The sequence below is a fragment of the Notolepis coatsorum genome, assembly GCF_963971535.1.
Source record: "Notolepis coatsorum genome assembly, contig: SCAFFOLD_3430, whole genome shotgun sequence".
Taxonomy (NCBI): domain Eukaryota; kingdom Metazoa; phylum Chordata; class Actinopteri; order Aulopiformes; family Paralepididae; genus Notolepis; species Notolepis coatsorum.
Window position 1 is genome coordinate 1 of NW_028174248.1, and position 14,314 is coordinate 14,314.

Consider the following 14,314-nt stretch of genomic DNA (forward strand, 5'->3'; position numbering starts at 1 on the left):
ACTTGTTCTTGTCAGAGACCAGCAGGGCTGAGTCGTCCGCAAACAGGAACAAGTTGCACTGCTCGCTGACCTCCCGGCCACTGCCACTAAGCCTCTTCAACTCATTCAGAACGCAGCGGCCCGCCTGATCTCAAACCTACCGAAGTCGGCCCATGTCACCCCACTTCTTATGGACCTGCACTGGCTCCCCATTGCTGCACGAATCCGCTTCAAGGCCCTCGACCTAGCATACCGTGCGTCAAAGGGAACCGCTCCCGCCTACCTCCGGTCAATGGTCTCTAACTACACACCCTCAAGACCCCTACGCTCTGCATCTTCTGGCCGCCTCAGACCTACTCCTATCCAAGCTCCGGGAGGGTCATCAAAGAGAAGTCGCCTATTCTCAGTCCTTGCCCCACAATGGTGGAATCAACTACCCACCCCAGTTAGGACAGCCGAAACACGTCCAATCTTTCGCCGTCGACTAAAGACGCACTTGTAGGAATGCAGAACAAACAGACTGCCAGACGGTTGTTTAGATGCAATACACGTAACGTGTCATGTTTACTTCCTACTTCCTTAATACAAACTAATACGTCATCACGTCAACCCATGTGACTACATAACGTCAATGCCCTCTAACCACACCCTGTGCATAACAATGAACATGGAGGTGACAGAATATGAATGTGAATTCTATTGTCCATTATTGTCCCCCACATGCGCCCCCCCAGAATTCACAAGAACTGGCAGCATGAGCCGTTGAGGACCCCGTAAAATCCTGCCGAAGCGGCTTCGGGTGTCCAGAGTCTGTGTAGCGACGGGACCAGTTAGTACACCAGAGGGTGGTCTGAGGACTTAACGGCCAGGGGGAAACCCTGTGTCATGGTGGAACCCGTAGACCCCGGAGGGCGGTCTGAGGTTTTGATGGCCGGAGGGCGGCCGCGCCGCGGCGGCTGAGCTACAGGAACCGGACGGTCCAGGTCCACATGAGCCGGTTTCAGACGGTCCACTGAAATGTGGCTTCCCTCCTATTTCGACTACAAATGACTTGTCCCCTGTCTCCAGAACACGAAAAGGCCCCTCATATGGTGGCCGTAGTGGCGACCGATGGGCATCATGGCGGACAAAGACGTACTTTGCTGTATGGAGATCCGGTGGAATATAAGCCTGGGGCACAATGTGCTGTGACGTAGGCACCGGCCTAAATACCTTGGCATTGTCCAGGAAAACAGACCGTTGCTGGCCAGCAGACCAAGGCGTTGTGGTGTTGGGCATGAAATCCCCGGGGACTCGCAATGGCTGCCCATAAACCAGTTTGGCTGAGGAGGACTGAAGATCTTCCTTAGGGGCTGATCGGAGGCCCAGCATGACCCACGGAAGTCTGTCAACCCACCCATTGTCCCGAAGACTGGCCCTGAATGCGGCCTTCATTGACCTATGAAACCTCTCGCACAGTCCATTGGCTTGAGGGTGATAAGCCGTTGTACGGTGCAGCTTTACCCCGAGACCCTGGGCCACAGCATTCCAGAGCTCCGATGTAAACTGAGGCCCGCGGTCGGAGGTTATATCCGATGGAGCACCAAAACGGGCAACCCAGGTGCCGATGAATGCTCGTGCAATGTCGGCAGATGTAGTTGAAGATAGTGGCACGGCCTCTGGCCAACGGGTTGTCCTGTCAATCATGGTAAGGAGGTGGGTGCAACCGTGTGATGGTGGCAGTGGCCCAACCAAGTCTATGTGCACATGATCAAACCGCCTTTCAGGCACATTGAAAGGGGTTAGTGGGGCCTTGGTGTGGCGGTGTACCTTGGCCCGTTGACACTCTAGACAAGAATTAGCCCAATCCCGAACATCCTTTTTAAGACCGTGCCAGACGAACTTGGCTGCCACCAACAGCTGAGATGGTTTCCTGCCCGGGTGAGAAAGGCAGTGAAGGGCGTCGAAAACACGCCTCCTCCAAGCGGCAGGGACAACAGGGCGAGGCTGCCCAAGTGAGATGTCACACAGGAGCGTAGAACCAGTGTCATTAAAAGAGATGTCCACCAACTGAAGACCTGTATCGGTGGTCCTACATGCCTGGACGTCCTTGTCGGAAAGCTGATCGGCTGCCATCTGTGCATAATCAATCCCGAGGTGGACCGTACTGATGATAGCACGAGAGAGGCAGTCGGCGACAGGGTTGTCCTTCCCGGCCACATGTTGGATGTCTGTTGTAAACTCCGAGATGGAGGACAACTGGCGTTGCTGGCGAGCGGACCATGGCTCTGAGACCTTGGCCATAGCAAAGGTCAACGGTTTGTGATCGACAAATGCTGTGAATGGTCGGCCCTCCAACAGGAAACGGAAATGCCGTACCGCCAGATAGAGGCTGAGGAGCTCCCGGTCAAAAGTGCTGTAATTGCGCTCACTGGCTCTGAGCTGCCGACTAAAAAAGGCAAGGGGTTGCCAGTGACCATCGACTAGCTGCTCATACACTGCCCCAACAGCATAATCCGATGCGTCGGTTGTGAGAGCGATCTGCGCCTCAGGTAATGGGTGCGCCAACATGGCCGCTGTAGCCAGGGCTTGCTTAGTGTTTTTAAAAGCTCCCTCCATCTCCTCCGTCCAGGTGAGAGTGAGCTTAGCAGGTTTGCCCTTGAGTGCCTCGTAGAGGGGCTGCATGAGCTGGGCTGCGCCAGGCACAAAGCGATGATAAAAATTCACCATACCCAAAAATTCCTGTAGTGCCCGGACGGTGGAGGGCTGCGGAAACTCGCTCACAGCCTGCACTTTCGATGGCAGAGGCACTGCCCCATCCTTTGTGATGCGGTGCCCGAGGAAATCAATTATTTGCAGACCAAACTGGCACTTGGCTGGGTTAAGAATCAAGCCATGCTGACTCAGGCGCTCAAAAAGTGTGCGGAGGTGAACCATGTGTTCAGCCCTGGAGGAGCTGGCGATGAGGATGTCATCTAAATAAATGAACAGGAAAGGCAGGTCCCTTAACACACTGTCCATGAGGCGCTGAAATGCTTGGGCAGCGTTCTTGAGCCCAAAAGGCATGCGGAGGAACTCAAAAAGCCCAAAAGGGGTGATTACCGCGGTCTTGGAAATGTCCTGTGACTGCACCGGCACCTGGTGATAACCACGAACCAGGTCCACTTTAGAAAATATGACCTTCCCCGCAAGGCGAGATGAAAAGTCCTGAATGTGTGGTATAGGATAGCGGTCAGGGGTCGTAGCATCATTCAGGCGGCGATAATCACCACACGGGCGCCAACCTCCGGCGGCCTTTGGCACCATATGGAGTGGCGAGGCCCAGGGGCTATTGGACCGGCGCACTATGCCGAGGCACTCCATCAGCTCAAACTCCGCTTTAGCAATAGCCAGTTTACCTGGATCCAGGCGCCGTGCACGGGCATGTACTGGCGGGCCTGCAGTCGGTATATAATGTTCCACACCGTGCTTAGCTGTAGCTGCTGAAAAAGTTGGCATGGTAAGAACTGGGAACTCCGCCAACATACTCGAGAACTCAGAGGCAGTAAGGGTACTGGACAGCCTTGAGGAGCTAGAACCACTGAGTTCACATGGGAATGAGCTAAAAGTCTCTGCGCTGACCAAGCGCCGGTTTTTAATGTCCACCAGCAGCCCATGGGCACACAAAAAATCTGCACCTAACAATGGGTTAGACACCTCAGCGGTAACAAACCTCCATGAGAAATGTTGTCCCTCCAAACACAATGTCACATGCCGTTCACCATAGGTCCGTATGGGACTGCCGTTGGCCGCCTCTAGTGGTGAACCCCGTACTCCGGCTTGTATATCCAAAACAGATGCGGGTAAAACGCTCACAGTGGCCCCAGTGTCGCACAAAAAACGCCGCCCAGAAAGTGTGTCTCTAATAAATAATAAACTGCCTTCATGGCCAACACTCATGGCAGCTAGCGGGTGCTGGCCCTCTCGTTTCCCGACCCCTTGGCATGGGGGTAGTTACATGGGGGTAGGCATTTTCTAGCCTTAGAGCCAAACTGTGCATGGTAGAAACACATACCTGTGGGCTTTTGTCTCTGGGCCGGGGCGGGGGCTCTGGACAGGGCAGCAGCAACAGCAGGGGGCGGAGAGTCATCCACCTGGTACACAATATTGTTAGCCACCTGACACTGTTGTGTAGCAGAGAGCCAATGCCTGATCTATAATGGGAGAGTTAGCCAAAGCCGACCGCACTTGCCATGGTAGCTGCTGCAGAAATAGCTCCTTAAAGATAAAACAAGGCTTGTGGTTGCCTGGTAGTAAAGCCAACATTCGATCCATTAGCTCCGATGGCTTAGCATCGCCCAAGCCCGGCAAAGACAGTAGCTGACGTGCACGCTCAGACTCCGTTTGACCAAAAGTTTCCAGCAGTACGTCTTTCAGTGTGTCGTACTTACTATCCTCCGGAGGATTCCCGAGCAGATGTGCTACTCTGGATGCGGTAGCCCCGCCGAGCGCCGATACCACGTAATAATACTTTGTATCATCCTCTGTTATCCTCCGTATAGCGAACTGCGCCTCCGTTTGCGCGAACCAAACAGCAGCCTGCTGCTCCCAGAACTCCGGTAGCTTCACTGCTACAGCGTTCACAGACATGTTTGCTTGTTCAAAAAATTTAATCCAGTCTTTGGAAGCGTCCAAAAACGAACGTCAGGGTCACCACTGTAGGAATGCGGAACAAACAGACTGCCAGACGGTTGTTTAGATGCAATACACGTAACGTGTCATGTTTACTTCCTACTTCCTTAATACAAACTAATACGTCATCACGTCAACCCGTGTGACTACATAACGTCAATGCCCTCTAACCACACCCTGTGCATAACAATGAACATGGAGGTGACAGAATATGAATGTGAATTCTATTGTCCATTATTGTCCCCCACACACTTCTTCAACCATTATCTGAATTAAAAAAAAAATAATAAAAAATCTAACCCTAACTAACCGTACTGTCATGCACTTGTCCTAATAAACTAACCTACACTGTAGCACTCAACACTTTGATGAACATTGTTGCTCAGCTGATAGAGTTGTGCCCTTCCTGATGGCTTGTTGTACAGAACATGTAAGTCGCTTTGGATAAAAGCATCAGCTAAATGACCTAGGTAAATTACCTAGGTACGACACCTCAGTCCGAAGACCTGCTAGACACTCTCGTGTGATTATTCCCTGTTCTAACATTCCTTCTCTTGTGCCCAGGACCTCCGTTCCAGCGAGCCCCTGTCTGGACCCCTGGAGCTATACTAAGGAGTTCCTGCTCACTCTCTCGACACGGACCTGTGTCTTCCGTCCGCAGGAGCACGGGAGTGCACCTGCTCTCATTGCCCCAAGAACATTCCCAATTCCTGTCTGTTGTACATTTCTGGATGTAACTCTTGTCTGCTTGGGGAATACTATTAAATATCCTGAAACGCTCCATTCTCTCTTCTCCTGTGTTCAGCGATTGGGCTCTGCTTAAAACCCATTCTCACAGAACACCACGACCAATGATGTCAGAACCAGCTACACTCGAGATCGAGGAATGGAGGACGTTTCAGAGGCAATCCGTGAGTATCATCAATGGCCAGGCCGCTCGGGTAGACCAACTCGCCCACTAAATAGATTCAGTCACTGCTCAGCTTACTGCTCTCAGCGAGACAGACAATATGGACGTTTCGAGGCATACGTCACGGCTCAGCAAGCCTCGCCAGACACCCCACCCATGGCTGCGATTCCCCTGCACAGAGAGCCCCACGTTCCCGCACCGGAGCGTTATGACGGGAGCGTCTCCAAATGTCGAGCCTTTATCTTTCAATGTTCGTTAGTATTCGGGCAACAGTCACACACTTTCCAAAGTGAGAAGTCTAAAATCGCTTACCTGTCGGCCCTACTCACGGGTCCTGCGCTAGAATGGGCGACCGCTCTCCACTTCAATAATTCTCCCCTCTGCGAGTCATATTCCGCATATATTGACGACATGCGCAAAGTCTTCCACCACCCTCCGGGGGGCTCAGATAGAGCCGCCGGCTTATTCACAATCCGCCAAGGAAATCGCAGTGTGAGCGAATACGCAATCGAATTCCATATCCTGGCAGCCGGCTCCGACTGGGGTGACACGCCACTACGAGGGGCTTTCCGCCAAGGCCTGAGCGACGTTCTAAAAGATGAACTGGCGTCTAAAGAAAGGCCGGATTCCCTAGACGAGGTTAATCCGTTTAGCTAGGGAACTGGATATGCGCCTTCGTGAACGCCGCCGAGAGAGGGCTAGCGCCGCTCGCCCACCTGTGCCCAGCTCAACTCGCTCTCCTTGCGCCGTCCGCGCTGAAAGTAGTTCCTTTGAGCCCATGGACCTAGATCGCTCGCGCCTTCCTCCCAACGAACACCGTCACAGGCTCGCGACAGGGGCATGTTTATATTGCGGTCAACTCGGTCACTCCGTTGCTTCATGTTCGATTCGCCCAAACGACGGAGCTCAGCAGTGACGCTGGGCGTCTGTTCGAGCCTTGATATTGCTCCCAGCTCCGGTCCGTGCAATTCAGTGCCACGCTGTGTCTCAATGGCCAATCACTCCCGCTGTCCGCCCTGGTTGACTCAGGTGCCGACGAGAATCTCATCGACGCTGGGGTTGTTTCCCACTACCACATTGCTACCGACACCCTGCCAATACCCTGTGACACTCGCGGGTTAAACAAGAAGTTGCTCACGCGAATAACTCGCCACACTGTACCCCTCCGCCTCCTATTGTCAGGAAACCATAGCGAGAGTATTCGCTTCCATGTCACCAACTCTCCCCACAATCCCATTGTCCTTGGCATGCCGTGGCTAAAACTACACAACCCCGTCATAAACTGGCCTACTGGCCTGGTGACAAGTTGGAGCGCTCACTGTCACGTCTCCTGCCTGCAATCAGCTCGGCCACCACTGTGGTGGCTGGTTCTCGCCTTCCCAACGAACCCAATGACCTGTCTGTATTCCTCCTGTCTACCATGATTTAGAGGCTGTATTTAGCAAACAACAGGCTCTCTCCCTACCTCCTCATCCCCAATATTACTGTGCTATTGATCTACTCCCAGGACCGCCGCTCCCCGCTAGCCGCCTGTTCAACCTCTCATGCCCAGAGAGGGAGTCTATGGAGAAATACGTCCACGAGTCCTTGGCCTCTGGCATTATTACTCCCTCCTCCTCTCCTGTCGGCGCGGGGTTCTTTTTCGTGTCCAAGAAGGATCGTTCCCTTCGCCCCTGTATCGACTATCGGGGTCTCAACAACATCACAATCAAGAACAATTACCCCCTGCCTTTGATTAACTCTGCTTTTGAGCCCCTGCAAGGTGCCACCGTCTTCACGAAGCTGGACCTCAGGAATGCCAATCACCTTGTCCGCATCCGGGAGGGGGACGAATGGAAGACGGCGTTTAAGACCCCCCTCGGTCACTTCGAGTACAAGGTAATGCCCTTTGGGATGACCAACGCCCCTGCTGTCTTCCAAGCCCTTGTCAATGACGTTCTCTGTGATGTCCTTAACCGCTCCGTTTTTGTTTATTTGGATGACATTCTGATTTTTCCCCGCTCCATGGAGGAGCACGTCCAGCATGTCCGCCGGGTCCTCCAACGCCTTCTGGAGAACAAGCTGTTCGTCAAGGCGGAGAAGTGTGAGTTCCACGTCTCCTCCATCGGGTTCCTCGGCTACATCATCGAGGGCGGCAAGATCTGGGCGGACCCCGAGAAGATCAAGGCGGTGTCCAACTGGCCCCGGCCCGCCAACATCAAGCAGCTCCAACGCTTCCTGGGGGTTGCTAACTTCTACCGGCGCTTCATCAGGGACTAGAGCCGGGTCGCTGTACCCTTCACCCAACTCACCTCGCCTTCCGTGCCCTTCGTCTGGTCTGACAGAGTGGACTCCGCCTTCGCGAGCTGCGCCGACGCTTCACCTCCGCACCCATCCTCGTCCAGCCGGACGCGTCCCGCCAGTTTGTGGTAGAGGTGGACGCCTCTATTACCGGAGTAGGGGCGGTCCTTTCCCAACGCTCCGCTCTCTACCAGAAACTGCACCCCTGCGCCTTCTTCTCGCGCCGCCTGACCCCAGCTGAGGTCAACTACGAAATCGGAAACCTGGAGCTCCTGGCATTCAAACTAGCCCTGGGGGAATGGAGGCACTGGCTGGAAGGTTCAGAGACCCCCTTCCTGGTCTGGACGGACCACAATAACCTTGCCTACGTCCAGACGGCCAAGCGCCTGAACTCCCGCCAGGTCCGCTGGGTGCTGTTCTTCGCCAGGTTTAACTTCACCCTGACCTACAGGCCAGGCTCCAAGAACACCAAGCCGGACGCTCTCTCCCGGCAGTTTTTCCCCGAAGAGGGTCCTGCACACCCTGACACCATCCTCTCCTCCTCCTGCTTGGTGGCCGCCGCCACCTGGGAGATCCAGTCCATCGTCAGGGAGGCTCAGCGCGTCCAGCCGGACCCAGGTAACGGCCCACCTAACCGGCTTTTTGTCCCCGACCTCGTTCGCTCCCAGGTGCTCCAGTGGGTTCACGCCTCCCGGTTCGCCTGCCATCCTGGGATCGACCGTACCCTGTCCCTGCTGGAGCGGCACTTCTGGTGGGTCTCCATGAGGGAGGACACCCGCACCTTCGTCCTTGCATGCACCGTCTGTGCTCATGGAAAGGCTTCCCACCGACCACCCGCCGGGCTCCTCCGTCCGCTCCCTGTTCCCGGTTGCCCCTAGTCGCATGTCGCCCTGGACTTCGTCACCGGCCTTCCTCCCTCACACGGTAACACAGTTATTCTCACTATTGTTGACCGTTTCTCGAAGGCCGTGCACTTGGTTGCTCTGCCCAAACTCCCCTCTGCTTCAGAGACCGCGGACCTAATGGTGCTCCACGTCTTCCGCCTCCACGGGATCCCGGTGGACACCGTCTCCGCGAGGGGCCCTCAATTCGTCTCCCAGGTCTGGAAGGCCTTCTGCTGGGCTCTGGGGGCCACGGTCAGTCTCTCCTCCGGGTACCACCCACAGACCAACGGCCAGTCGGAGCGGGCCAACCAGGACCTGGGATCCGCCCTCCGCTGCGTGACGACCCGGGACCGCTCCGGCTGGAGTACTTTCCTGCCGTGGATCGAGTATGCCCACAACTCTCTGTCTTCGGCGGCCACAGGTCAGTCCCCTTTTTAGTCCTCTCTGGGCTACCAACCCCCGCTGTTCCCTGCCCAGGAGGAGGAGATCGCTGTCCCATCGGTACAGGACCACCTTTGCCGCTGCAGGAGGATTTGGGAGGACACAAGGGCCACGCTTCTCCGCTCCGCGGAACAGAACCGTCGCTTCGCCGACCACCACCGGTCCCTACAAGATTCTGTCCCTCATCAACCCCTCAGTCGTCAGACTTCAGCTCCCCTCCCATATGTAGGGATGGGAATCGAAAACCGGTTCCCGTTGGGAGCCGGTTCCTAATTATCCGATTCCTGGAATCGCATGCCTCCGTGACTATCGATTCCCTTATCGCTGCCAGGTTTTTCCTACAGTTGCGGATAACGTTAGCGCCACGCATGTAGCCATGGCAGACTATTTGATTCCTTAAGGCAGGGATCGGCAATAGGCGGCCCGCGGGCCGACATTGGCCCGCCAGCAATAATTTCTGGCCTGTCAGATTATTTTGAGAATGATATTTTTTTTACGCGCGGGAAATATTCACTCGGGACGCCAGGGTGTCTTTTATTGTGAAGCTGTATCTATCCACCGGTAGTCATCAAAAGCATTTCTGTCACTATAGCCAATTGAAATGCTAGAAATGGTCACGTGGACTGGGAGAACCAATGGAATAGTCCCACCGGGCCGCGTGTATATGTCCCTAACGCACTTTCACTTCCGCGTTCGAGATGCGAGCCATACTTAAAATACGGGATTATCGCAACAGGTCGGTGATTCTTGCGTGCCGAGCCGACGTCCTCTCTGCATAATATGTGGCGACAACAACAATAGCGAGGCAATGATGACCGGAGTGCCGGATGTCCCCTATCTCCCTGTCTCCGGCTGTCCCTGACCAATGGCCGGAGTGTTGAATGTCCCGTGACTAAGACGGGGAGGACGTGACCCTCTTTGCGCCGCCCCTGTGCCTCAAATAGATCCGCTATCAGCTCTATCTTTAATCTTTCAAAATGTTCAGTTGCTATTGCATGCACTCATCTGTGTTTCACTACGCACATGAGTGCATGCTTACCAACTGTCCGTCTGCAACACTACTATCACCGACATCTAAGAAGGGAGATCCCCCCTTGAATGGCCCTTCTAAGGTTTCTCTCCTTCACACTGCCTGTGGAGCTTTTTTCCCTATTGTTAGGTTTTAGTGAGTTTTTCCTTACCTTCGCGTGGGGTATGTCTGGGAGTTGCATTCTTTCATTTATTTGCATTAATCTAAAAATGTTTGGACCTTATGGTGTTCTTGTTCTGTTCTTGACTTATTGTTATGTTTTCTTCTTGACTTGTTTAAAGAAGACCTGTACGGCCCATGGGGACATTAACGTGTGTTGTCGGGCCTTATAAATAAATTTGATTTGATTTGTGTTCAAGTTGGCAGATAAAGTAGCTGCATTCAACACCAATCTGGAATTGGAGGGCAGCGAGTGGAGATTTTACATGTTTCATGTTTGGAGGACTGAACAACAAACAAGGTATGGAGTTGTGTTTTCATGCATTCTGAGCTGCTGTCCATCACCCGCCGCCGTGATCTGCAACAACTGATCTGCTGTTCATGAATGAATGAATGAAAACTTTATTTAACAGATTGCAGAATGGGTACAATACAGTACGGCGCAATACACACAATTGTTAAGGGGATGCAGACCAGAGAAAAATGTTTGTCTTTTTTCAATATCAGTATATTAAATTAGCCATTGTTTTTTATCCTGGCCCGCCAAGCAACGGCTTGGGGAAAATCTGGCCCGTGGCCAAACCTAATTGCCGACCCCTGCCTTAAGGGCTAGAAATTGCCTGGGTTTTGGTCATATGCTCCCGAAATGCTCCCGCTGTTTGGCTGCTTCTATGTGCAGTGAAAACTACTCCAATGCTTTAGAACCTAGTCATTGATTTAGTGAAACGCTCCATTCTCTCTTCTCCTGTGTTCAGCGATTGGGCTCTGCTTAAAACCTATTCTCACACACACACTCACTCACACACATTGTGACTCATTTGCATTTACCTGCTGGTAGTAACCCGTCTTTGTTCGGTGATAATGCGAGTCACTTTCCGTTGGTCTTTGGTTTTAAAACTCAGTTGGAGCTGGAAGGGCAACCTATCCCTCTTAAGGAAATCTGGAAACCACATAGAAACATATAATAACAGAAAGGTCTACCAACTGAAAGGTCTACCAACTGAAGTCTACCAACTGAAAAGTCTACCAACTGAAAAGTCTACCAAGTTAAAAGTCTACCAACTGAAAAGCCTACCAACTGAAAAGTCTACCAACTGAAAAGCCTACCAACTGAAAAGTCTACCAACTGAAAAGTCTACCAACTGAAAAGCATACCAACTGAAAGGTCTACCAACTGAAGGGTCTACCAAGTGAAAAGCATACCAACTGAAAGGTCTACCAACTGAAAAGCCTACCAACTGAAAGGTCTACCAACTGAAGGGTCTACCAACTGAAAGGTCTACCAACTGAAAATCATACCAACTGAAAGGTCTACCAACTGAAAAGCTTACCAACTGAAAGGTCTACCAACTGAAGGGTCTACCAACTGAAAGGTCTACCAAGTGAAAAGCCTACCAACTGAAAAGCCTACCAACTGAAAAGCCTACCAACTGAAAATCATACCAACTGAAAGGTCTACCAACTGAAAATCATACCAACTGAAAATCATACCAACTGAAAGGTCTACCAAATGAAAATCATACCAACTGAAAGGTCTACCAACTGAAAAGCCTACCAACTGAAAGGTCTACCAATTGAAAATCATACCAACTGAAAGTCATACCAACTGAAAGGTCTACCAACTGAAAATCATACCAACTGAAAGGTCTACCAACTGAAAAGCCTACCAACTGAAAAGCCTACCAACTGAAAATCATACCAACTGAAAGGTCTACCAACTGAAAAGCCTACCAACTGAAAGGTCTACCAACTGAAGGGTCTACCAACTGAAAAGCCTACCAACTGAAAAGCCTACCAACTGAAAAGCCTACCAACTGAAAGGTCTACCAACTGAAAATCCTACCAACTAAAAGGTCTACCAACTGAAAGGTCTACCAAGTGAAAAGTCTACCAACTGAAAAGTCTACCAACTGAAAAGCCTACCAACTGAAAAGCATACCAACTGAAAAGTCTACCAACTGAAAGGTCTACCAACTGAAAGGTCTACCAACTGAAAAGTCTACCAACTGAAAACCATACCAACTGAAAAGTCTACCTACTGAAGGGTCTACAAAATGAAAAGCCTACCAACTGAAAAGACTACCAACTGAAAGGTCTACCAACTGAAAATCATACCAACTGAAAGGTCTACCAACTGAAAAGCCTACCAACTGAAAATACTACCAACTGAAAAGCCTACCAACTGAAAAGTCTACCAACTAAAAAGTCTACCAACTGAAAAGCATACCAACTGAAATGTCTACCAACTGAAGGGTCTACCAAGTGAAAAGTCTACCAACTGAAAGGTCTACCAACTGAAAAGCATACCAACTGAAAGGTCTACAAACTGAAAAGCCTACCAACTGAAGGGTCTACCAACTGAAAGGTCTACCAACTGAAAATCATACCAACTGAAAGGTCTACCAATTGAAAAGCCTACCAACTGAAAGGTCTACCAACTGAAGGGTCTACCAACTGAAAAGTCTACCAACTGAAAATCATACCAACTGAAAAGCCTACCAACTGAAAAGCCTACCAACTGAAAAGTCTACCAACTGAAAGGTCTACCAACTGAAGGGTCTACCAACTGAAAAGCCTACCAACTGAAAGGTCTACCAACTGAAGGGTCTACAACTGAAAGGTCTACCAACTGAAAATCATACCAACTGAAAGGTCTACCAACTGAAAAGCATACCAACTGAAAGGTCTACCAACTGAAGGGTCTACCAAGTGAAAAGTCTACCAACTGAAAAGTCTACCAACTGAAAAGCCTACCAACTGAAAAGCATACCAACTGAAAAGTCTACCAACTGAAAGGTCTACCAACTGAAAAGCCTACCTACTGAAAAGCATACCAACTGAAAAGTCTACCAACTGAAAGGTCTACCAACTGAAAAGCATACCAACTGAAAAGTCTACCAACTGAAAAGTCTACCTACTGAAGGGTCTACAAAATGAAAAGTCTACCAACTGAAAGGTCTACCAACTGAAAAGTCTCCAAACTGAAAAGTCTACCAACTGAAAGGTCTACCAACTGAAAAGTCTCCAAACTGAAAAGCCTACCAACTGAAAAGCCAACCAACTGAAAAGTCAACCAATTGAAAAGTGTGCCAACTGAAAAGTATGCAACTCTACCAACTGAATAGTGTACTAACTGAAAATCAACTGAAATTGTCAGTCTTGGTTCATGGATGGAACATGCAGCAGTGCCTTACCCTCCACACGCTCTGCTTTGACAGCAAACTGGAAGGTGACCTCCAGCCCCGCTGTCACGTTGCCAATCTGTCTGATTAATTTGTGATTATTAGCATCCTCATAGGGGAAATACCTAGATAGAGAGAGGTTAATGAACGACTGATCAGTGATCACTCAGTGGGTGAGTTTACAATGCACGTGAATATTTCAGATTTTATTCAGGCTACTCCAATATTATATCTACGAGTTGGTACAAGGAAACAATGTATCCTTCTAACAGCAACTGAATTCCACTGAAAAGGTAGATATAGATATTAGGTTCCATGGTAATGCTCACAATATTCTGCTAACTCGTGAATTCAGGTAGACTATACAGTATTTGTAGCCTGTGAGATACTACAGTAAACATTTTATTATTGAGAGAAAAACTAATTGCAGTGCATTATGTGCGTGTTAAATTTCATTGCCCAATCAAAACGTACACTCCATCTGCCGCTAGCAGTGTTGCTGTGACTCCTGTTGCCAGGACATTGTCTGCCAAAGCTGATTGGATCTCTGTTGCCACGGTACCGATGCTGACGATGTTCACCTGTGCAGATGAGCGACAAGAGGTATCTACATTCTGGTTACTTTTTACCTTTTTATTTTTTTGCTGTTGTGGTTTACTGCTGTCCACTCCCCTTAGTATTTTTGTCTTTATTGAGGTAGGCAAGACAATTATGTATTAAGACAGTAGGACGGCTGAAAGGGAGACAGAGCAAAGCTGATTCTTTATTGAGACAGTAGGAAGGCTGAGAGGGAGACAGA

The 14,314-nt window shown here is 50.8% G+C and overlaps 1 protein-coding gene across 1 annotated transcript; it reads right to left on the reverse strand.

The window, feature by feature from the left end:
• Nucleotides 1-11,157: 11,157 nt before the first annotated feature.
• LOC311247606 (uncharacterized protein) lies at nucleotides 11,158-14,096 on the reverse strand (the record flags this gene model as incomplete). The annotated part of the gene is made up of 3 exons (XM_084338632.1): nucleotides 11,158-11,273; nucleotides 13,528-13,640; nucleotides 13,990-14,096. Coding segments are annotated over 3 exons (336 nt in total), but the record flags the coding sequence as incomplete, so codon positions are not given.
• Between the last annotated feature and the right edge of the window lie 218 nt (nucleotides 14,097-14,314).